A 24140-nucleotide genomic window follows, 5' to 3' on the forward strand; every position below is an offset into this window, starting at 1 on the left:
CTTGAATCAACATAACATATGGTGGTCTCCCCTATTCGCCATTCAAGGTACTCCACTCGCCAAGACTCAAGGGGCCAGTGCTCTACATTTTTTCAAACATGGCATCAAAACTCCTAAGGACCTCTTTTCACGTGTCACCATGAGTTTCAGGACCTAGGAAGATATGCAAGTACAATACCGCCTTATCCACTCAGACCAGTAGACTTTTTACCTTCTGCTTTCTTTCATCCCTGTTCACTTAGTCTATAAAGTGGGGATTCAATCTATTTGCCCTTAGTGGCTTGATTGGAGGTGGTTTCCTGCCACTCCTTTTTCTAATTACAAGCCAAGTTTGGGCTGTAGGTGGCTTTCGCCTCATCTTCCCATGGTGGATACGCTAAACCATAGATGGCATTTGCAATCTTCCCTTTCTTAATGGAGAAAACGCTTTGACACCATATGCTATAACTGAACCCAAGATTGCACATTTTTCTTGGTGCCTGGCCTTCCAAGGTTTTCCCCTGGGGCCTCGGCTCAAACACATTTGGGTTCCTGACCCTAGATGCCCCTTTTTCGGACAACCAGAGTCTTTCTTGCATATTTTTTGGTTCTGCAAGCATGCTTAGAATTATTGGCACTGGATTCATATTTTTTCAAGCCATTCAGACTTGAGTCTTTCTCTTAGCATATGATGTTATTGGGTGACCCTCCTAGATTTCCTCAGAAGTTTACCTAGATTTGGCATACCTTTAGGCTGAAGATCTTGTTTTCTCTATGGAAAGATAGGAATGTTGTTCTTTTCACACACAGTTTTTTGGATGTTAACATTGCTATGTATACTAAGGCATGCATTTGTAATAATGTAATTATGCAAATTCAGGTGCAAGCTAATAAAGTTTCACTCGAAGTTGATCACCTGTAGGAGCTACTCAATCACTGGGGCAATGCACCTTGTACTATTGCCAAAGTTCCTCCAGATGCCTCAGTGGAGATCTTGATGCACCACGACCACCATCCTTGGTGCCACTCCTCTAGCCACTACTCGCACACCTCGTGCTCCTAGGCTTCCCACTGCCACTCTACCAATGGTGGTGATGGCAGATGGAGGCGCTGCTCAGCTTCCCCACCCCGTGGTGGTACCGGTTGGTCCCTGGCTCCTCCTCTTGGTTGTCATCATGCACGCTCAGGGAAGTGGCCTCACCTATACCTGGCGATTTCTCCTCCGTAGCTTGAGGTTAAAGATGCAGAGGCTGCCACTGTTGCTGCTACTGGTGATGATGGCTGGACTGTTCCCAGCCTGCCCCCCAATCCTAAAGATGATCCACCACCCTCTGTCGGCACTGCTTTGGTATCCTAAGGTTGCCTTATATGTTTTTCTTTTATGAATAGTTTCTGATTCCAGCTGTGGCCGTGTTTTTAGTCTGGCTTTGACTGTTTGAACTCTTTCGCGGGGTGATATTGTATCCCCTGACCCCTTTTTTGTGAATTGTAAACTGAGTATATTTTACTAATAGAAAAGGCCACTATTCATCAAAAAATGAACAGATTAACTGTTCCTGCTGACGTGTACTCTTATTGTTGGAACAAACATGTAGAGGAACCGTTGCCCCAAATGCGAATCTCTCCACCATTATCTTTAATTTGGGCGCCAAACAGAAGAATTCCTTAACACTTCTAGTGCCATTATTTTAACACCAGATCAGGATTCACAACACTTGAAGGTATAATGCTTCAGCTCTATGCCCTTTCATTAAAATCTGGTCCAAGTTTCTCTTTTTTGAGTTCTTGGAGCTTTATTTCCTCCTTGCTTTTCAATGGCAGACAAAACCTCTGAAGCCATGAATGTGCACTTTCTCATAAATACTAAAAATCAGCGCATCGTATATGCGGAGGCTGGTAAAAAGTTTGTTGATTTTCTCTTCAGTTTTCTTCCTATGCCCATCGGATTTGTACTCAGATTGCTATCTGAATCCCAATCTGAATATGGTGCAAGAGTTGGCTCTGTCTCCAATCTCTATCATAGCATTGAAAAGCTGCCCTTTCTGTTTATGGGCACCGACAAATCCCAGCTGCTTGACCCCAAATTTATTACTTGCTACTCTAATAACTCTCTCAGGATTGATGGTGGAAATTATTACGTCCGTTGTTATATGTCGAGTAATACAGCCTTAACTCACAATATCAGCTCTAACAACACTGATAGATGTATCTGCGGGTGTTATATCAATCACCTCGTTCAGTTGCGGCAGAATACCAATAATGTCAACCAGGCCAGCGGAAGCAGTAGCAGCCAAACTGCAGGTCAAGTGAATGGCGGTTATGTGAAGGAGATGATTACATTTATCATAACTGATGATCTCAAGATAATAGGGAGTTCAACGATCACTAGCATAACGTTGCTCAATCAGCTCAACATCAAAGATTTAACAGATCTTCAAGAGCGCAATGCAATTGTTGATCGCAGCAAGGTTAGGGGTTCAATTAGTTGTATTCAGTTTTGCTTGGGTATACGCATCGCTGCATTTGATAAGAAAATAATAAATTTTGATTAAATAAAGGAAGGCGGCCAAAACTGTAGGGATTTAATTTTGTTACAATTGAGTAATTTAATCAAATCTTTATAATATTGTTAAACTTTTACAGGCTCTCGAGATTCTAAGGGCATCTTTGGTTTCAACAACTGTGTTGAATGATGTCTTCAGAGCCGAGTTTTCTGTGTCAGAAAAGGTAAAGTTTATTTAAAATTTCTTGATTACAGGGAGATGAAATTCATCTTCAGCTTCGTTAAACACTTGCTTGATATCTTATTTTGTGTTAAACCCTTGTATGGTGTTGCAGGCGTCTATTGAAGAATGAGAAAATGGATATCACGAGGTTAGAGTTGCAACGTTTGCAATACTACAAAAATTCAATCATGCTAATAATAATCTAATTTATTTACAGTTATGAAATTTTTTAATCTGCTTCAACAGTTCTACCTATTTAATAATTTATAGTCTTGTTTGTACGAATTGAGAAGAAATTGGTCAGTTTTTATAGGCATACTGATATAAACAGATTTTCCATAAATGTAACAGACTCTGCATGTTCTTTATATTATTATCTCTACCTTTTCTGGCAGAGATTAATGGGTTCAACTTGTGGAGCGGTTTTCCACATCTATTTTCAAATTGGCTTTAGAGTACTTTTAAAGTTGGTTGCTTATTAATATTTTATTAATATAATTTCTTGTTGAATTTTTCCTTTTATAATTGGTTGTTTTCTTTGAATTTGCTCATGTGCAATTAACCACATGCCTACCAAACGAATCTGTTAAATGCTTATTCTCCTTTCCGCTTTATGCAATATAAAACCCACGTGTTACTTAGCAAATAGCGAAGATGCTTTTGTATATTTGCTCCTCTACGTTAGAACAAGCACGTATATTCAGGTTGTTAGTGTGTATATTCAGGGTGTTAGTGTCCATAGCGATTCAATCCCTATTATAGCACAGGCCCATTTACATTGCTTGGGTTCCATCAATAATTTAGGATTTCTATTGAACGATATTGACAGGTATCGGTCATTGCATTCGTATTCTTGCATCCTTGATCGGGAATAATTATAATGGTGTTTGACTATAATTAATGTCCGTTTCACTGTATTTGCTTTAGATAACTCATTCTTGTGAGAAATATAAGTTAAAAATTTATATCTCACAACTTTAACTCAAAAATCTTTGTCAGAAAGCCAGAGCTTTAACCTTTCAACCAAACTTGTCGAATGCAATGAATAGAAGAGGAAGATAGATTCAAGTATGCTTGCTTGCTTTCTATTCAATCTTTCATTAAACTATTACAAAATCTGTGAGCATTTGGCTTCAACCAGAAAACTCTAAAATAACCCTAAATTGGTAAAAATTCAAACAACTTTAATACCTCAAAACTTTAAACCTACAACTCTAATGGCTGCATACAATGGTGCCTGGAGCAATCACTGCTTCAACAAGACAAGTTCAACAATAATAAACTTATAGAGAGAACAAGGGAAACATGTGCAACTGCAGGCACAAACTTCTTTTCTTCTTCCTTTTTCTGTTCTGCTCTGCAACTACTGATCTGTTGAATATGCTTGAACTTACTGAATGAATGAATAAACATTCCTTTTGTCACATTCCATTTTCCCCCTCTTTTTTTATTTCAAAAATCTCACCTACCGTATTTATGTTTTTGTCTGTTCTAGATGTCAGAGGTGGTAGGTGAGTGTTTGGCTCTAGGGGCCAATGTCGACTACTGCATTAAATATTCCAACACTCCCCCTTTGTCTTGAGCCAAACAAACAAGGATCAATGCTGATCCAAATCAATTACACCAAGACACTCTCTTAGGTGTACAAAAGATCCAATGCCTAAAGGCTTAGTAAAGATGTCTGCTAGCTGCTACTCAGACTTGCAAAATTCCATCATGATATCCCTATTCTCCACCAACTATCTGACGAACTGATATTTGATCTCAATATGCTTGCTTCTCCCACGGAAGACTGGATTCTTGAACAATGCAATTGATGAGATGTTGTCACAATAAATTGTGGTTCCATCCTTTTGCCTTTCATTCAAATCTGTCAAGATCCTCCTTATCCAAATTGCTTAACATGCTACTGCATTTGCTGCTATGTATTCAGCCTCTGCTGTAGATTAAGCAACAATGGTTTGCTTCTTGGATGCCTATGAAATTGCACCCGATCCCATGTGAAACATGTATCCGAAAGTGCTCTTCCTATCATCTAAACTTCTAGCCCAATCACTATCAGTATAACCTACCAACTTAAATTCATTTGATGTAGTATATAAAATTCTAAATTCATTGGTACCTTTCACATACCTTAGGATCCTCTTTCCCGCTTGCCAGTGGGAATCCTTTGGTATTTCCATAAATCTAAAAATTAAACTTGCTGCATGCATTAGGTCTGGCCGAGTTGCAGTCAAATATATTAGACTTCCAACCATACTCTTGTATAATGTTGGATCCACTCTCTTGCTAGAGTCTTCCTTGCTCAATTTCAGACCTACTGTTGTTGGTGTGGGGGCTGCCTTACTATTCTGCATTTTAAATCTCTCCAAGATCTGCCCTGCATATTTTTCTTGAGAGATGAAGATGTCATTATGCATTTGTTTTACTTCTATGCCTAGAAAGTATTTCAGGAGACCTAGGTCTGTCATTTCAAATTCACTTTTCATGGCCTCTTTAAACTCACCAATTAGAGCCTTGTCATTTTCAGTAAAAGATAAGTCATCTACATACAAGACAACCATCAATACATTACCATTTGTTGCCTTGATGTAAAAAGTGGGCTCACCATTGCTTTTGCTAAAGCCATTGCTCATCAAATATGAGTCAATCCTGCTGTACCATGCCCGTGGAGCTTGCTTGAGCCCATAAAAAGCTCTCTTCAATCTATATACTTTTTGTTCTTCACCTACAACTTCATAACTAGGTGGCTGCTCCACATATACTTCTTCTTTCAATACACCATTTAGGAAGGCGGACTTCACATCCATTTGAAATAACTTTCACTTGTGCCAAGCTGCAATTGCTATGACAACACGCATGATTTTCATTCTTGCAACTGGTGCATATGTCTCATCATAATCTCTTCCATACTGTTGTTTGTAGCCCTTGACTACCAGCCTTGCTTTATGCCTATCAATTTTTCCTTCAACATTACATTTGGCTTATAGACCCATTTCACTCCAATCACTTGCTTCTTGAGAGGCAATTTAGTTAGCTCTCATATCTCATTTCTTTCTATAGCATCTATCTCCTTATCCATGGCTTTACACCATTTCTTCTCTTTGATTGCTTCTTCAAAATATATTGGATCACTATGAGAAAATAATGCAAAATCAACACTCTCATCATAATCTTCATACCTTTCATCTTGGTATATCTCCCTAAGACTTTTAGTCTTTCTTGGTAATAGGGAGGAGAGTGTGGGATCAGAATATTCACTACTGTTGCATTGTCGACTAGCTCGATCTTCACTGGTACTTGGTACTGACACTCGTTCATGCCTATAAGAGCTCGGCAATGTCTTAATTTTCTTGCGTTTTCTTCTATTTGCTCCTTCTTCTTGATGTTCGTCAGTGTCTTCTTCACTCATAATTGGCACTTTACTAGAAGTGCTTGGTGACTCATTAATTGAACCATACCAAGACTAATTTTCAAGAAATTTCACATCTCTTGAAAGAGTCATCTTGTTGTTCAATGGGTCATACAATCTGTATTCCTTTGATTCTGAGTTGTACCCTGTGAAGATGCACTTTACACCTTTGTCATCCAATTTATGCCTTTTTTCTTTAGGCACATGTGCATATGCAACACATCCAAACACCCTTAGGTGTTCAACTATCCATCTTCCTCATGACCATTCTTCCATTGGAATTTTGTCATGGACTGCCTTTGTAGGACACCTATTAATTAGCTAAACTATTGTTGCCACAACCTCTCCCCAAAATTCAGTTCGGAGACCTTTCTCTTTCATCATGCTCTTTGCCATTTCAACAATGGTCCTATTCTTTCTTTCAGCCACTCCATTTTGTTGTGGTGTGTAGCTGGTTGTGAGCTCTTTCTTTATGCCATGTTTCCTTCAAAAATTTACAAAAGAATTGGAGGTATACTCCCCTCCTCTATCTGATCTTAGGACTTTGATGTAGTGTCCACATTCTCTTTTAGCCTCGGCTTTAAATTCTAAAAATTTATCAAATGCTTCAGATTTATTTTTTAAGAAATACACCCATGTCCTACGACTAAAATCATCAATAAATTTCATGAAATAAGTACTCCCCCAAATGGAAGTAACTTGCATAGGACCGACTAGGTCAGTATGCACTAACTCTAATGGATATCTAGCCCTCCTAGAATTTTTAGAATTAAAGGGAAGCCTATGTTGCTTACCCAAAATACAAGCCTCACACTTGTCACATGAATTCCCTATGCGTGGCAAACCTTCTACCATTCTTTTATTTGACAATAAATTTAAACCAGCATAGCCAAGGTGACCATACCTGAGGTGCCATAGCCGTGAGGGGTCTTCAATCACACTCCTTAGAGCTAATTGTGTGGGAGGTGCAGCACCAACTTGAGATGAGAAACATGTCTCTATCTTCAAGGGAAACATTTTGTTCTTTGTCATTTGAACTGCTGTGAGTAAGTTCTTGCTCCCATCCTTTTCATTGATGACACACTTGTCATTCTCCATCAGCACCTTGTATCCATTTTGAATGAGCTGACCAATGCTCATCAAATTGTGCTTCATACCAGGGGCGAAATACACATTTTGTATTTCCTTCTTCTCACCTTTCTTGGTGCGGACCATAATAGATCTTTTGCCCACAACTCGTAGGGTTCCATTGTTACCCATCTTAATTTCTGATTTGAAACTCGTGTCAATGAATGAAAATAAGGTTTCATTACCACTCATGTGGTTGCTACATCCACTGTTGAGATACCAAACCTCAGGGCTTCCTTCTTCACCAACATTACACATGATTATGGTAGTGGCATTATTTCCACTTCCCTGACTGATCATTTTGCTTCTTCCAGCATTCATTTGCATAATGCCCATATTTTAGATAGTAGTAGCATTCTAAATTACTCTTATTTGAGTTGTATTTTTTCTTACCTCCTCTTGAAGTATTTTGTGAGATACTTGCTCCATCTGCTCTTCTTGAGATTTTTGCTGCAGCATTCCTTTGTCCTCCATTACCTCGGCCTCTACCTCTAGAGTTTCTACCTGAGCTATTTCTTCCTCTCCCCCTTCCTCTTGGATTTGACTGAGCCTTGAATGCTTGCTCTTGGGAAGAAGAAGATGTAGATCTATTGATCCTATGCTCATGGGTTTGAAGTGTACCCATTAACTCATCCATTGTCAAAACAGTGAGGTCTTTTGCCTCTTCTATAGTCATGACCAAATTGTCATATTTATGAAGTAAACTCCTCAATATCTTTTCCACTATCCTCTGCTCTTGATAATCTTCTCCATTTGACTTCAATTGGTTAATCACATTGGAGGTCCTTGAACTAAAATCTGCAACTAATTCATTTTCCTTCATCTGAAGGTTCTCAAACTCCCTCCTTATGTTCTGTAACTTTACAGTGCGGACTTTATCAGTCCCCTTGAAGTTTGTTTCAAGGATATCCCATGCTTCCTTTGCATAATTTGCTGCTACAATATTTGGAAATACTATCTCTGTCATTGCTACTTCAATAAGACTTAATGCCTTTGCATCTTTCCTCCTTGACTCTTTCAAATGAGTCTTTTGTGCATTTGTGAGGGTAGCATACTGAGTTGGATCAGTCATATCATTGAATCTATTAACAACAAACTCCCACAAATCATTTGCAACCATAATGATTTTCATTTTATTTGCCCATGATCATAATTTTTCCCATTAAAGGGTGGTGGCTGCTGCCATATCTAACCTGCATCTCCTACCATGTCAAATATCCCAAGAAAACAAATGCCCTAACTCACTATGGAGGTGGGGCCTCAAAGCTCTGATACCATGTGAGAAATATAAGTTAAAAGTTTATATCTCACAACCCTAACTCAAAAATCTTTGCTCAGCACATGAAGGTGCCAAGTGCCAGTTTTACTCGGCACATGAAGGTGCCAAGTGCCAATTTTGGTCAGCACCTAAAGGTGTCAAGTGCCAGAAAGAAAAAATAGGTGCCAAGTGACAAACAGAAAATAGGTGTCGAGTTAGCTCGGCACAAGGAATCCGAGTAAGCTTGCCACACAAAAGGCAATGCTCGGCCACAATGAAATTCTCGGCACCAATGTATGCCAAGTGAGCTCGGCTCCAATTAAGATTTATAATTTAGAAAATATTAACAAAAAAGAGGATGCTGAGTGTTCTGTTTCAAACTAAAAATATTATAACTTAAAGAAATTCAACGTGAATGCTTTCACCATTAAAACCAAAAAGCCAAAGCTTTAACCTTTCAACCAAACTTGTTGAATGCAATGAATAGAAGAGGAAGATAGATTCAAGTATGCCTGCTTGCTTTCTATTCAATCTTTCATTAAACTATTAAAAAGTCTGGGAGCATTCAGCTTCAACCAGAAAACTCTAAAATAACCCTAAATTGGTAAAACTTCAAACAACTGTAATACCTCAAAAATTTAAACCTGCAACTCTAATGGCTGCATACAATGATGCCTGGAGCAATCACTGCTTCAACAAGACAAGTTCAACAATAATTAACTTATAGAGAGAACAGGGGAAACACGTGCAACTGCAGGCACAAACTTATTTTCTTCTTCCTTTTTTTGCTCTGCTCGGCAACTACTGATCTACTAAATACGCTTGAACTTACTGAATGAATGAATAAACATTCCTTTTGTCACATTCCATTTTTCCCCTCTTTTCTGATTTCAAAAATCTCACCCACCGTATTTATGTTTCTGTCTGTTATGGACGTCAGAGGTGGTAGGTGAGCATTTGGCTCTAGGGGCAAACGTCAACTGTTGCATTAAATATTCCAACAATCCTAGATATCAATTCATTTCAGTTGAGGATAAAATACATTTTCCTTTGATCATAGAATACAACGCCCTCATAATTCAATACGTTCTCAAAAACCTTAAATTTAGTTCCACTGGAGATCCATTTTTTAATTCATTTGATTACCGTCAAAACATTTTAATTCTTTAAAATCAATATGAGAATGCACTCGGTTATCATCTACTATAAATCATTATGGAATCTGTCTAGATTGAAGGGAATGTATGATAATTGTAAGGCTACATTATTAGCCAATCAAATATATATATAGAGAGACTGTGTTTGTAAGTTAAGGAAAAAAATTGTGAAACTTTTACAAATTTTTATATTGAGAAATCAAGGAGTGCTCAACTTTTTCAACACAATAAAATTTACAAATTTCTTTGTATGACAAGTTGTATCTCTCTGTGAATGTAGAATTTTGCTTGGAGAGATTTGAGCCTAAAAGTTCTAAAGTGACATATGTACCCTTTGCAATATGAGTCTTACCATTTCATACAAAACAATTCTTTTTAACCTATTTACATACTTAAAAAATATTTTGTAGAGAACAGTTGGCTAGATTTGTGATGTTTATAGTCTTTTCTCATTAACTTTCTTATAATTTCTCCATCGACTATATTACTAGACATTTATAGATTTTTATGTAAGCATCAGATCTATATCAAATCATTGTGGATCTTGAGTGAAAGTATAATATTTTAGCATTTGAAGATGTAAAGAGTTTGATATAAATGATTAATAAAAATAGAGTTGTTAGCACTTAGATGTGTTGAATTATATTTCTTTGTGAATTTCTATGTTCATTTTCACTTCATCCACCTCCAACAAGTGCTATCAAGGCAGACGTTAATTAAAAATCCTATCACCATTTTTGATAGATGAAGCTAATCAAGGTTACTAGTCAATCATTTCACCAATTGTGATAAATGTAATAGGGAAGTTAATCAAGAGATACATACAAAAGTTTGGTAGTCACTATTTAAGATTTGCGATAGCAAAGTAGATATCACAAAGAGGATTGGTGATGAAGTTTGAGGAGTTTCAAAGCATTAAGGTGCTTACATATTTTGCCAAAACATCAAAGAGATCAATTGACACCACTTGTAGCAACAAAGTATTGAATTGATACCACTGCAGAAAGATGAAGTTATTGAAGTAGACCAAGCCTAGCTACTAATATAAGAAAGATCAAATGAATATGGGAAGCAACAATGATAAGACATCTTAGCTTATGTAGATATGGACTTCAACACATCTTATGTTAGGAACAAGTGTATATTATAACATTCTTATAACATTCAAATGTATAGTTCCTTTCGTACATTCTTTTCTTAGTTAGAAGTAGTGTGATCACCCGATCCATTGGATTGGGTGATCTCAACTTTCACTAGTTCCACTATTGAATGCTTCTCCCTTCTTTTTCTAAGTTTTGTTCATCTAGCTCCTTGCCAAATCTCAATAGTTTTTTCACCTTTTTTTTTCATTGCTAGGTGTTGGTGATCTGATTTTACAATTTATGCTCAAGTGACCATTCTTATGACAAAAATAGCAAACTACACTTCCATTGATTCAACTCTTATATTTGCCTCTAAAATGTGTCCTAAAACAATTTTTTGCAATATGTCCATATTCACCACAATAATGAAAACTATAACATGTCTTGTAATCCCAATTGTAGGAATGATCTTGTTTGGATGTATTTCCTTGCATTTTGGTTGTCCAATTAGGTTTTGCCTTATATCTCTATTCATGTGCCTTATGGCCATACTTATGACAATTATGGCAATATCCTTCAAATATAGGTACAACAGGTGTGTTATTGGTCTTTGATATACATTCTTGTGCTTGATATCCATGTTTGTTATATGGTTAAAGTAATGTCAACTGAATTTAGGCTTGGGATTGGAGTTACCAATCTTGATCTTGCAGATTTTTGTTGTATGTCCTAGTTTCCCACAATGATATCATATGGGTTTGTTGATTTTTGGCTTTGCATTCCTTCATTCTCCACTCTTTGATGATTCATCTTCTTTAGTAGGTGATAGGTTCTTGGTATAGCCTAGTCTAGAGGTGTCACTAGATCTTCTTTGTGTTCTCATTAGTTTCAAAAAGTATCGTGCGACTTCATTATGTTTAAGTTCTAATTGTCCTGGTAGACATGCATGCAAAATTAACAATATCAAATTTTCACAATCCATTTGTAATGCAAGTTCATTTTAGATTTTATTGTGTGTGTTTTTTAGCATCATCATTTCATATCACTCTCTGTAATCCATCATCAGCTGGATGAGAGAGTGCAAGATGCATGCAAAATGTCAAATTATAGGTAAGGCATGTAAACTGTTTTATAGAACGCCTCAAAGAAATGTGGTCTCTTTAACTTGCACCACAGACTAACACTAAAGCATTAGTAAGGTGGAGTCGACAAGGTTCAAGAAGAGGAAACAACTGTAGAAGAAGAAAGTGTTTTTCCTTGTTGGTTAGGTCTCTCCAGTTGTTGGTGATCCCAAAAACCTTTGATCTAGCTGAGATAAATAGTCCAAAATGTTCTAATGAAACTTTAAAGGTACTAGTGGAAGACTTTAGCAAGCATAGGTTCACATGCCTGAAATTATCAAAACAAGCATTGTCATCAGACCAAATGTGTCCAATACAGTTATTTCAAGCTTGATGATGAAGATATGGAAGAAATGGAGCACACTTTTATAACATTATCCAGGAATTGGAACTACATGAAGCCCAGGAGATAGTTACTATAATAAAGGATGTGATGAGGGGATGATTACCATCATAAAGAACATGATGGGAAAAGCAAATATTTCCCACCAAATGCGGATGAGATAAAAGGTCATAAAGCACAGTTAAACATATGACTAAATGGAAGATGAAAGGGAACCATACAGTAATGGTTTAAGTTTCTCCACAAGAATGAAATGGAGCCATATATTAGCTATGCCTAGATATCTTAGATCTATAATAGTCAAGATAAGAAATTAAGGTAAATAATGTTTTTTATCAGTAAATTGAGGATTCAATGTTTGAATACCTCATTAATGGGCATGTTAAGACACTTAAAGAAAATTGAATGGTAGTAATTTCTTATTTCTCAGTAGCAAGTTTTATTTCAAATTTGTAGAAAACATTACACTACCTAATCAATCACAAGAGTTGATAGGTCTTTCATTATTTGCTGCAGATGATTACCACAAAAAATATATATGTAGCAAATACAATTGGAAAGAGTGAAAGTAAATTTGTATCACCTGGAGAATTTCCCTTTCCCTTTCAGCTGTTAGCACTTCTGTTTTCTTCATCCTGGCTAGCTATTGTGTATTGAAACCTTGTGAAAACAATTGTAACCAAAACTCGAAAAGTCATAATACAAGCATATCTTGATGCCAATGAGAAAAAAACTTATTCGAACACTCAAAATCCCAAAACTTTATGAATTCTTCAAAAATAATGAAAAGAAAAAAAGAGAATCCTCTTCACCGAGTCAAAAGATTGATCATTCTCGTATCTAGTTTTTGGACCATTCAGATGCATGCCCATGTCAACTTCATTTGATCCCTACACACAAAAAAAAACAAATAAACTCATTCAGTATATGGCACTATTATCCATTCTCAGACTAGATGCGCATCCTAAACAGGAAGAAGTGAACAACAGCATAGATCTTTTTGTTGCCGTAAGCGTTGTAGGTAAGCATTTTTCTGTTTACGAAACTTCATTGAAAGTGCCTGGAGATCTCTGGCAAGAGGTCTCTGCATGTAGAATAAATTAATTTGATTGTTAAGTATAATGATAATGAGATTCTTCGTACTGATGTCTTTAAATAGGACCTTGTTTATTGATTTAATCTCTTGATCATAACTCACATATTCTAATAGTTGTATTTTATTGGCTAGAAGACACACCTAAACATTCTTCTGAACGTTTGCATCCTTAGATAGGCCTTGCCCTAAAATCTTTTGCAACATCTGCTCACTTCTTTTCAGCAAGCATGTTATCTCTTGGGTCAGTTCTTCAATTGCATGTTGATTTGTCGTTGTGCCACCAAATGTTGGCATCAATGCCTTAGCTTAAAACTTTTTTAGCACAACAATTTTGCTGGGTGTGCATTGCATGTTAGTTGCTATCTCTTTTGATATATCCACCCATGCTAGAGGTAGGCCAATAACTACAACATCTCCTCTCTGAAACACACACATGCATTTAAGGGTTAACATAATAATTTTCAAAACATAATAGAATTTTATCAATACATGGACTCCACATCAGATCCAACTCAAAAAAAAAATGTGAGTTTTATATAAACAAAATGTTGTTGTTCTAAGTGCAGGAATCTATACTTATAGTAAAAGCTAAGCCAAACTACTCCAAATAACAAATCAAAAACCTATTCCATGGTGAAAAGAAAAATAAAGATTTTGGCAGATAAACTTTCATATCAAGAAAAAATATAGGAAATGCTTTGATTTGTTTTGATTTATCAAACTTCAAGAAGTTTCCAAAAAACAAAAATAGAAGATATTGCCTACAAAAAATATTGACCAAAAGAAAGTGCCTTGGCATCTGTTTTGTACCTAGTGGATTGCTTCCCATGTTGCTTGGGATAATGAATGTCTTGCATCTATTTTCACAACTAATTCATTGTTGAAATTAAGTTTCCAAAGGAGGAGATGACCTGTGCTGAAGAAATACCCAATTCCATTATATAATGCATGGCTCAATGTAGGTTCTTTCACTTTGGCAATGAAAGGTTTCAAATCTTCTTCAGTAAATTGAAGAAACTAGGATCTTTCCCCACCATCTAAATTTTAATACGTTAAAAAGTCAATGGCAGTAAGCTGGGCATGGTTTCTTGTTGGCACAAACACTAGAGCTAGTTTGCCTCCTTTTGCATTCTGAATTATTGATGTGTAAGTTGGCTTGGTCATTTCTTGCATTCGAGCTTCAAAGTAGGCTATATCAACACCCTAGATATGAATCTCTAATGGTATAGGATAGACATCGGGGGGAATTAAAAAGGCCTTGTGCAGTAGCTCCAATCCACTCACCAAGATCTTTAGCATTTTCAAGTGAAGTGGAAAGAGCAACAATGTGAATATGATTTTTAATTTGAGGACAAAAAGATTGGCAAACCAAATTAGGAACCATTGAGATTAAAAAAAATAGGAAAAGATTAGAGAAACTATTAATGACAAAGAAACCTGAATTATGTTTAGGAATAGGAATCTTCTTTGTTATGTATTCACATACAACATCAATGTTGTACTTTAGTTGTGCAGATATTAATACAATTGGAGCTCGATCAGCAATGGTATCCTAATAGAACCAAAACATTTACAACACCTTAGAGTCACAAAGAAAAACAAATGATGATATTAGAATTAGTAACAATCATCAATGCATTTAGCATTGAGATTAAATATATTTAAAATGCACAGAATGAATTTCAACTTACCTGAATAAATTTCTGAATTGCCTCGTGCTGGTTGTTTGCTACACTCTCCTGGATGAGGTCACTTTTTTCCTATAGAATAATAATATGCTGAAGATTTGCATAAACAAATTACAAATCACTAAACTAAGTTATTATTATACACATCTGGAAATCAACAAATGAAACATATTGTAAAAGCTTTATGCATGCATTTTCAAATCCAAGGACATCACACAAAGGACTGTCTTCATTTCCACTACCATATGCCCTACAATGTGAATTGAATGACGTTAATTATTTACCATGCTCCAAACCAAAGAGAAAAGCATCATTCCACTTTCATAAACCTTTCAATCATCCATTATCAATAAGAAATAGTACTTATCTAGACCATCCTTGTTCACAATGTCCTCCATACATATGCATGAGAAACTAAAAATTTAGAAAATTTTAGATAGAACCGAAGTAGGACACAATAACTTACTGGAACAAAAAGATGTGTCAAGTTTAGCATATGATTGACTTACCTCAAACAAGCTTCACCCTTAGAGCCAATTGAAGATGAAGATGATAATTTCTATTTCATACAAAATTAAGAGAATGACTAAAAAAGCATTAATAATAAAGGAAATAAGGTATGTTAGTTTGAGCTTCTCTTCATTTCGAGAATACTTTAATATTCTCTACTTAACAAGGCCAACCACGTGAAGGTGGAAGCTCATTTGGCCTCACCCTCCTCCCCCTAACATCAATCTAAATTCCCCATTAACATCTAATTACATACTTCATTCATTTCATTCATCCATTTATGAACTATAATATTCAATCAATACAATCACATAACATTCATTAATATGATATAAAATTCATTAATACACAATAGTAATCAAGACTTTATATTATATTATTAGAAGATTTTACAAAAAAAATTTCCTGTTCAACTATAGGCACCAAGGCAAATGAATAGGGCAAAGAAAACCCCCAGTATAGCCCAAGACTAGAGTCTTGTATACATTATAGATGCCCTTTATAAGGGTCTTTAAGAAGGCAGACCTCCTTTTATACAAGGGGAGAATTTTTGATAGAAGACCTCCAAAAATAAATATAAGGCTGGATCAAAATCTGTCTCAGCCAAATTCCCTTCCCAACATATTGGGGATTACAAATAATAGCGGCTAAAAGAGTTACAAATATTAATGTTGGAGGAAATTGGAGTGACAAATTTTTTAGGAGATCTATGGTTTGGTTAAAGAAACGGTGGACATTGGAGGTAAATGTTGCAATCCTTGAATAACCTAGAATAAAAAAACAATGTTCCATGGCAATGAAAAGAAGGGGGGTAATGATTCACTTTACTGATGCAAGATAGACAACTGATAGCCTATGAGAGCAGGAAGCTTATGCAAAAAAAACACTTATATTCCATCTATGACAAAGAGGTTTTGGTCATTGTACATGCACTAACCAAGTTCCAACAGTATCTAGTGGGTGCCAAGTTTTTCATTCATACAGATCACAATAGTTTGAGATATTTTCTGGAGCAATGAGACTTAAATGAGAGACAACAAAAATGGGTAAGAAATGTTTAGGGTTTTGATTTTGACAATAAATATGTGAAAGGAAAGAACAATGTGGTTGCAAATGCTTTGTCTAGGAAACCCGCCATCTGCTTACTAACCGAAATTTCAGATAACTGGAATGAACATTTGTTGGTAGAATATTCCAAAATCACATTTTCTTGTGAGCTAATGGATGGAAACACCTAGGATGATTGGTACAAAGTGGTGGATGACATCATTTACCATAAGAATCAAATATTTTTAGTGTCAGAATCCAAATTGAAGTAGAAAATATTGAAGGAAGCACATGACTCACCCTTGGCAGGACACTCGAGTTTCCTCAAAACTTACAAACATCTCAGGGAGAGGTTTTCATGGAAATGTCTTAAAGTGATGTATTGGTATGCATGAGAGTGTGCGGTCTACTAGCAAAACAAATCCGAACATACTCTACCTACCAAATTACTGCAACCTTTGCCAATTCTAGAATAGAACTTGGAAAGTATCTCAGTGGATTCCATTACTAGACTTCCTAAGGTCAATGGAAAGGATTGTATTTTCATGGTGGTTGATAGACTGATGTAGTACATACATTTCTTCACCATCCCCTAAGACTTTCAGGCCACACAGGTATCCAATCTATTTTTTAGAGATGTTTTTTGTCTACATGGGTTACCCTAAAACATTATCAGTGATCGGGATGGATTCTTTATCAGTATCTTCTAGACAAAACTATTTTGACTAGTAAGGATAGAATTGTCACCAAGTACTAGTTACCACCCTCAGATAGATGGACAAATGAAGATTGTGAATAAGTGGCTTGAAGGTTACATTCAAAACTATGTTTTAGCATAGCAATAGGCATGGGTCAAATGGATACACCTTAGGGAATATTGTTACAATGCCACATGCCATGTGTCCATCGGGACGGTACCATTCAAAGCTCTGTATGGGTACAAACCCCTTTCCTTCATCGACACAGTTCTCGGTGATTGTCGTGCATTGAGGGCGAGGGACTGGCTTTAGGAGGGACAATACATTGTAAGATGCCTAAAGGAGAACTTACAATACACATAGACTCAACAAAAGATTCACGCCAACAAACACTAAATAGAGTAGATTTTTGAAGTAGGAGACTTGGTCTACCTCAGGCTCTAGCCATACCAACAATTCATATTGAAAGAAAAGGGAAAAGAAAAATTGAAGCTACAATTTTATGGCCCTTATCGTGTAGTGTGCCGCATTAGTGAAGTCACCTATGATTTGGAACTTCCAGAGGGGAGCCGTATTCATAACATTTTTCATATTTCTTTCCTGAAGAATGTTGTGGGATAGAACGTCACAGTAGCTACACAACTTTCACTGCTCAACGAAGAAGGAAAGCTCATATTGGAACTAGTAGAGATTATTGAAGTATGTGAGAAGACGCTATGGAATCAAATGATGAAGGAATATTTGGTAAACTAGAAACACTTATTGTTGGATGATGCAGCCTAGGAAGGCAAGCACATTCTATAGTATCCAGCATTATGTTTTCTTGAGTACAAGAAAATTTTGGGACAAGAGGACTGTAATATATCCTTCATAAAATAGATTATTAATCAAACTATTGTTAATGGGCCAATTGATTTAATATATCTTAGACCCTTTTTTTTTTGTTTCCATAGTTTTCTTGTCATCAGCTATCTTTTTACACCCTCAAAAAGTTTTTCCTAATGGGTATTTAAGCACGACTTGTAGGTAGTCTTTAGGTATGCAATTTGGATTATTTTCTCTATACTATGAATTCTTGTTGGAGTTCTCTGTTGTTCACCATTTCAGACATGAAAGACCTTCCCTATTTGGTTTATCCAATTTTAGTGGTATTTAACCCTCACCCTATTTTGTAACCTGTAACACTTCAATCAGATTTGGAAAATCAAAGCATCATCTTTTGACATATATTAATTGAAGGATTATTCATATTCAAGTCTCTATTATTGTGTCTAGATTTCATCTAAATCTATTGTGTTTATGCATGAACAAGATTGCATTCACCGTTGTGGCTTAGATAGCTAATCGTGCGACTTCCAGACATTCATGTATTGCTTCCTCATTGCCCATACAGCCTTCTTTTGTTCCATCCACCCACACCTCCGTACTTCCCTTCCATCCTCCATCTATCCACCATATGGCTTAACGTATGACCATCTTGGCTCTCACACCATACACCATCCCCTCCATCTCCATCGTACGCTCAGCATAGACCACCGTACGACTATCCTTGACCACCATACGGCCCCATCAAATCATCATACGACATTTTGAACCATACATATTGTTGCCTTTTTCCACCATACAACCAAAACATAACTTTCATATGGCCATTCCTTTGTCTTCCACACCATATGGTCCCTACCCTAGACAATTTGTATGCCCATCAAGCCAGTTGTCTGCAGCCCTCTGCACTTGGGAACATTACATAGAATATACTATATGATGAAATAACAAAGTAGAATATACAATATGGTGAAATGACAAAGTATAATTTTATATTAGATAAGATTGAGTTTAAAATCAGAGGATTATTCTAAGGGCACTTGCTTGAACAAAATACCATTACACTTTGATAGATTAAAAACCTAATTCAGGATCTAAAGCATTTTGGGGATGGGACCCAGTACTTGAATGCTTTCTAATAGTTATGATAGGATTTGTTCACTTGATACCTACACTTATTGGCTTAATGCCCAATTCTTTTGACAACATTGTACCAATACTTGTAACTATAAAGTTGTTAGTACAATGACGACTACCAAAAATTGAATAAAATGTACCCTTAGCTATAGAAATTAACCAATAATGTGATACCACATCAACTGTGCAAATGTGGGTACCTTTATGCATGACCATTCTTCTCACTTTTTATTTGGGTTATTTTGGACAACTTTCCAAAAGGCATGCTAATGTGGCATCATAATGGGTAATGTGGACTTGAAACCTTAGTTATAATTAGATGACTCACCAAATAAGCTACTATAAAAAATTGGGAGTGATTTGAAATTTCCACATAGGATTTTCATAAGTGTGAAGTTAAGTTGTTCAAGTACTGGGTCCTCTCCCCTACTAACTCAAGGACTATTTTCCCACTTTTAAAATGCATACATCATCCTATCCTACTACTTGCATGTGGAGTGCAACTTGTTTCTTATTTCTTAAAATACCCTTTCCATATTTGCTTCAATTTCTCAATTCTTGCAGTGAATAATGTTAGCAACACCAATGCCTCTTCACAAAATCTATTTGGCATTTTAGTACTACCTAATTTAATATATCTCAATTGAATAGCTTGTTTGTATACTCAACAAACATAACTCTATTGAACATTGAATTTCATACATAAATAAATCTAGGCCCTTGCTTAAGTCAAAAAGTGCGAAAATATATTTGATCCTTGGTTGCATTTTGAGAGATTTGGCTTCCATGAGATAATGTTCACCAATTTCATTGGTGCTCACTACTACCAAATGAATCCCCAAATCCATTCTTTTATGGGTATCCTCAAATTGGTTCCACAAACATTCCCATAGTTCCAACCACTCTCATATATGATGGTTGACAACTTGAATCTTCCACAAGGAATGTATTGTTGTCTTCTATTGGTGCTTATCATGTACTACAAAGTATGAAATTTCTACAACATTTATTTTAACATCATTCCCTGTTTACTAGCCTAAGTCATTTGGGTTGTTTTCAGTGATAAGTATGTGGAAACATTTTTTTGTAGTGACCGAGATGTAAGATTGTCATATTGTCCCAACAATCTAGCTAAAGTCTTTCTATGAGAAGTCTATCAACTTAAATATAGTCAAGGTTTTATATACATACATACATTCATACATACATACATAGTAATGCCCCACCAAGGGATCCAAAAGAAATAACCTAAAGTTTTACTAAGTTTTTCACCTTTTTTCTAATTTTTAAACAAGAAAAATAACATACACATCAAAGGCATAGTAGTGGAAGCAAAAACATACAATCAACTATAAGCATACATAACCGGTTACATTCCTTAAGGATCCCATGACATTGAATCACATTTAAATTTAACTAATACTAAGTCCATCAAATACCACATCCATATGAGAGAATAATTATAAAGTCCAATGTCCATTTAAATAACATACATTTGTTCTGAATGCCTCTTCGTAAATGAAATTTGGAATGCTCAATCATCCACTGTACATGTCACAAGGTATGAAAGGCTAAAAGTATATACATATGTAGAAATAGAAATACATCATCCCCCTCAGATCCATGATACAAAGTACAATAAAAATAAATGAAACCATCTACCATACATGATATATCCATCCATCATAAAAGATATAACATCCAACATGAAATATAACCATCCATCATAATGATACATAGAAAGAATGAAAGTAAATGTAGACAAGGAAGCTCCAGCCATGGTGACTAAGAATGGATCGCAAAGGTAAGAGCGAAAAAGCACTACCATCCAACTGCATGGAACCTAAATGGCCCACTCCCACCACACCAAGGAGATGGTCTCAAGTCCCAAACAAGATATCATACCAAATTTATCAAAATACTCTCTAAGTCTAGGAAATCCTAAAAGCATTCTAACTCAAGGGGTTCCAAGATAGGTCGACATCTATACCTAGAGGCACACAAAGACACATAGGAAACCTACTATGTAAACGGGCAAGTGTCATCACATGAATCAGGATGAAGTTACCCTGGCAGTTTGTTAGGACTCTTGGTCCCTAGTGATCCATATGTGGCCACTAGTATCCTCTCGTATTGACAAGGCATACTATGGATGCAAGGTCACAACTAAGCATTCTCTCTACTCTCATCCTAGTATGTACTAGCACTCGAGGCATGGGTGAGAAAATACAAGACTCTTATTAGGTTCATTTTATTCCCATTTAGTGTAATGTTTTCACTTATTAAACAACTTATAATGAGTTACCCAACCACTTAGGGCCCCAACCCCCATTACAAGCCACTTCTCGACACTACAAGTAGATAACCTACCCTAGGCTCATGAAATCACAAATCACACAATCATATAAAATCACCTTAGTCCTATACGAGTGACTGGAAAGCATCAAAGATAAATCATAATAACCACATCAATTCTCTATAAGCAAGTGGAAAGCATCCCAAAAATACTCATCAAAGACTCCAAAATGGTCAAGTCAATTATGTCATAACATTACATCATCAAGAACAAATCACTCAAAACACCTCAGTCCTATAAAAGTGACTCAAAAGCTATTCAATTATAACTGATCGATTACTCAAAAATGGTTAAGTCAAATATGTTGCAATATGACATCACCAAGAAAAAAGTAAACAAACACCTCAGTCCTTTCAAAGTGACTGGAAAGCAATCCAAATATAATTGATAGAGGACTCAAAAATGGTTAAGTCAAGTAGGTCATACATTCACCTTAGTGTCACACAAGAACATTGGAAAGCAATAACAATCAATAGAATAATCACACATCATAGAGCATACCAGACACATTACCATGGTTGGGTTAAAAAGATCAAGATCAAAACATCATAACATCACATTCTCATATCTCCCAAGCCTTTGGTAAATGTCCTAAATTGGTCAACACTCTACTCAACCCCAATCCCCAAACATAGAAAACACGTAGATACAAGATAATCTCATAGTTGTGTTTGATTTGGGAAAATATTGTTGAGTTAATGTAGGGTTTAAGTTCTAGTTTCATATATGTTTAAAGTAATAAGTTTTCGTAGTTAACCCTTATAATGAACCCATTTCTATATTTAAATGATTGTATAATTACCCTATAAATAATCTAAGGATAATCATTTATTTAACGAAGTTATAAAAGTAACAATTATTGATTTTAAATAAAATAATTACAATTGTATTAAAATTAATATTATCAATAATTAAATAAATTAAAATCCCATTGAATAACTTTAATTATCAATTAACTTAACTAATTAAATTAATTAATAATTATATAAATATCTATATTAATATCCCCATAATTATTAGTCATTAATACTTAATAAAATTATCAATAATTTCATTAATTAAAAATTACTATATTAAAATGCATTAATATTTAAATTAATAAATAATCATAAAACTTGTTAATAAATATTATCAAATAAAAATAAGTAATATTAAGATCTTATTAATATATATTATTATTAATAATTAACAATAATAATAATAATAATGAAATATATTATTAATTAAAATAATAATTAAAAATTAATATTAAAAAAAACTATTAACAAAAATTATTAATTGAAAATAAAAATAAAAAAGTTTTATTAAAACAAACTTTAACACAAATCGCCGACCTTTTAATAAGTCGTGCGACCGCAGACCTATTTGCTGCCGCCAGTAGCAGTTATAACTCCTACCGCCAATAGCAGTTATAACTGTTGCCGCATACAACAACAAGGCTTGTTTACATCGGCAGGGGTGTTGTGAGGTAGGGGAGTAGTCTCCCCCCCCCCCTCGCTATATATATTTTTAATATTTTATTTTATAAAATTAATTCCTTTCAAAAATAAATTTTATTTGAATAATAAATGAACAACCCCCACTATAAAACTATATTTATATATATTATAAATGTTTGCAATCCTAGTTTAAGAGGAGAAATTTGACTAGCCATTCGAATTTCTAAATTAAAATTTTCTTTTCTAGATCTCAAACCCTCCTTGTTTTAAATACAATTTCCTTTTTCCTCTTTCAATCTTATTATCCAAATGAGATACATTACAAATATTGTAGATTTAGAACAAGAGAGCGATAGGTTCATGCAACGAAATCTAGAGAATCGATTTCAACAATCACGAAGAAGACAAGATTATCTAAATAACATAATTCTAACTGGGTGAACAAAACTCAAGAACCTACCTTGTTTTCATGCTAAAATTCCAAACACCCAAGAAGATGGTAGCAAAATCCCTCCTCTCAAAGTTTTCTCCCTTCTGAAATTCTTTTTCCTCCTCCAAAATTCGCGATCCCTTACCAAAACTTTGGTCCCTTGAAAATGAACCCTCAATTGGTGATAAAGAGTTCCCTGCTTAAATCGGAGCACTAATTGTGCATTCACCTGAGAGAACTCTCTGCTCACCAAACTTCGTCTCTAATTAACTTTTCTTAATCTTTCCTTTATCTTTTCCATGCACGTTAATTGAATTATTAAATTACTTTATTTAATTTTCACTTAACTTCTTTTTAATTAATTAATTACATTTTAAACTCATGCACGCATTATGCAATTAAAATATCTTTATTAAATTCACTTGTTTTATCTTTTTACTTAATTTCTTATATTTTAATCTCATGCGTACATATGCGATCTAATTTTTTTTAATAAATTAATATATTTTTACTTTTTAATTTATTTTTGAAACTTAATTGATAAAATATTTATTAAGTTAAATAATAATAATATTTAGCATGTATTTAAAAATGAACTCTAAATATATTATTATTAAATTAAATAAATATTACCACATTCTAAATTTATTCTTATAACTTTTATCTTCAATTTAAAAAAAAAAAAAATTACCAATTAAATATTAAAAT

General features: G+C 35.1%; 1 protein-coding gene and 1 long non-coding RNA gene across 2 annotated transcripts; both read left to right on the top strand.

The window, feature by feature from the left end:
* The first annotated feature begins 1793 nt into the window (after positions 1–1793).
* Positions 1794–2373, top strand: LOC149572354 (uncharacterized). Its single transcript, XM_089815817.1, has 2 exons — positions 1794–2285; positions 2350–2373. Exons 1-2 carry the CDS (start codon positions 1794–1796, stop codon positions 2371–2373), a joined length of 516 nt encoding a protein of 171 aa, XP_089671943.1.
* A 74-nt stretch (positions 2374–2447) lies between these two features.
* Positions 2448–2897, top strand: LOC149572355 (uncharacterized). Its single transcript, XR_016359095.1, has 3 exons — positions 2448–2484; positions 2623–2706; positions 2818–2897. It is a non-coding gene; the product is annotated as an uncharacterized LOC149572355 (long non-coding RNA).
* Positions 2898–24140: the final 21243 nt, after the last annotated feature.

The sequence above is a fragment of the Cupressus sempervirens genome, chromosome 2, assembly GCF_028749045.1.
Source record: "Cupressus sempervirens isolate cs-2001-9-10 chromosome 2, ASM2874904v1, whole genome shotgun sequence".
In the NCBI taxonomy this organism is placed as follows: domain Eukaryota; kingdom Viridiplantae; phylum Streptophyta; class Pinopsida; order Cupressales; family Cupressaceae; genus Cupressus; species Cupressus sempervirens.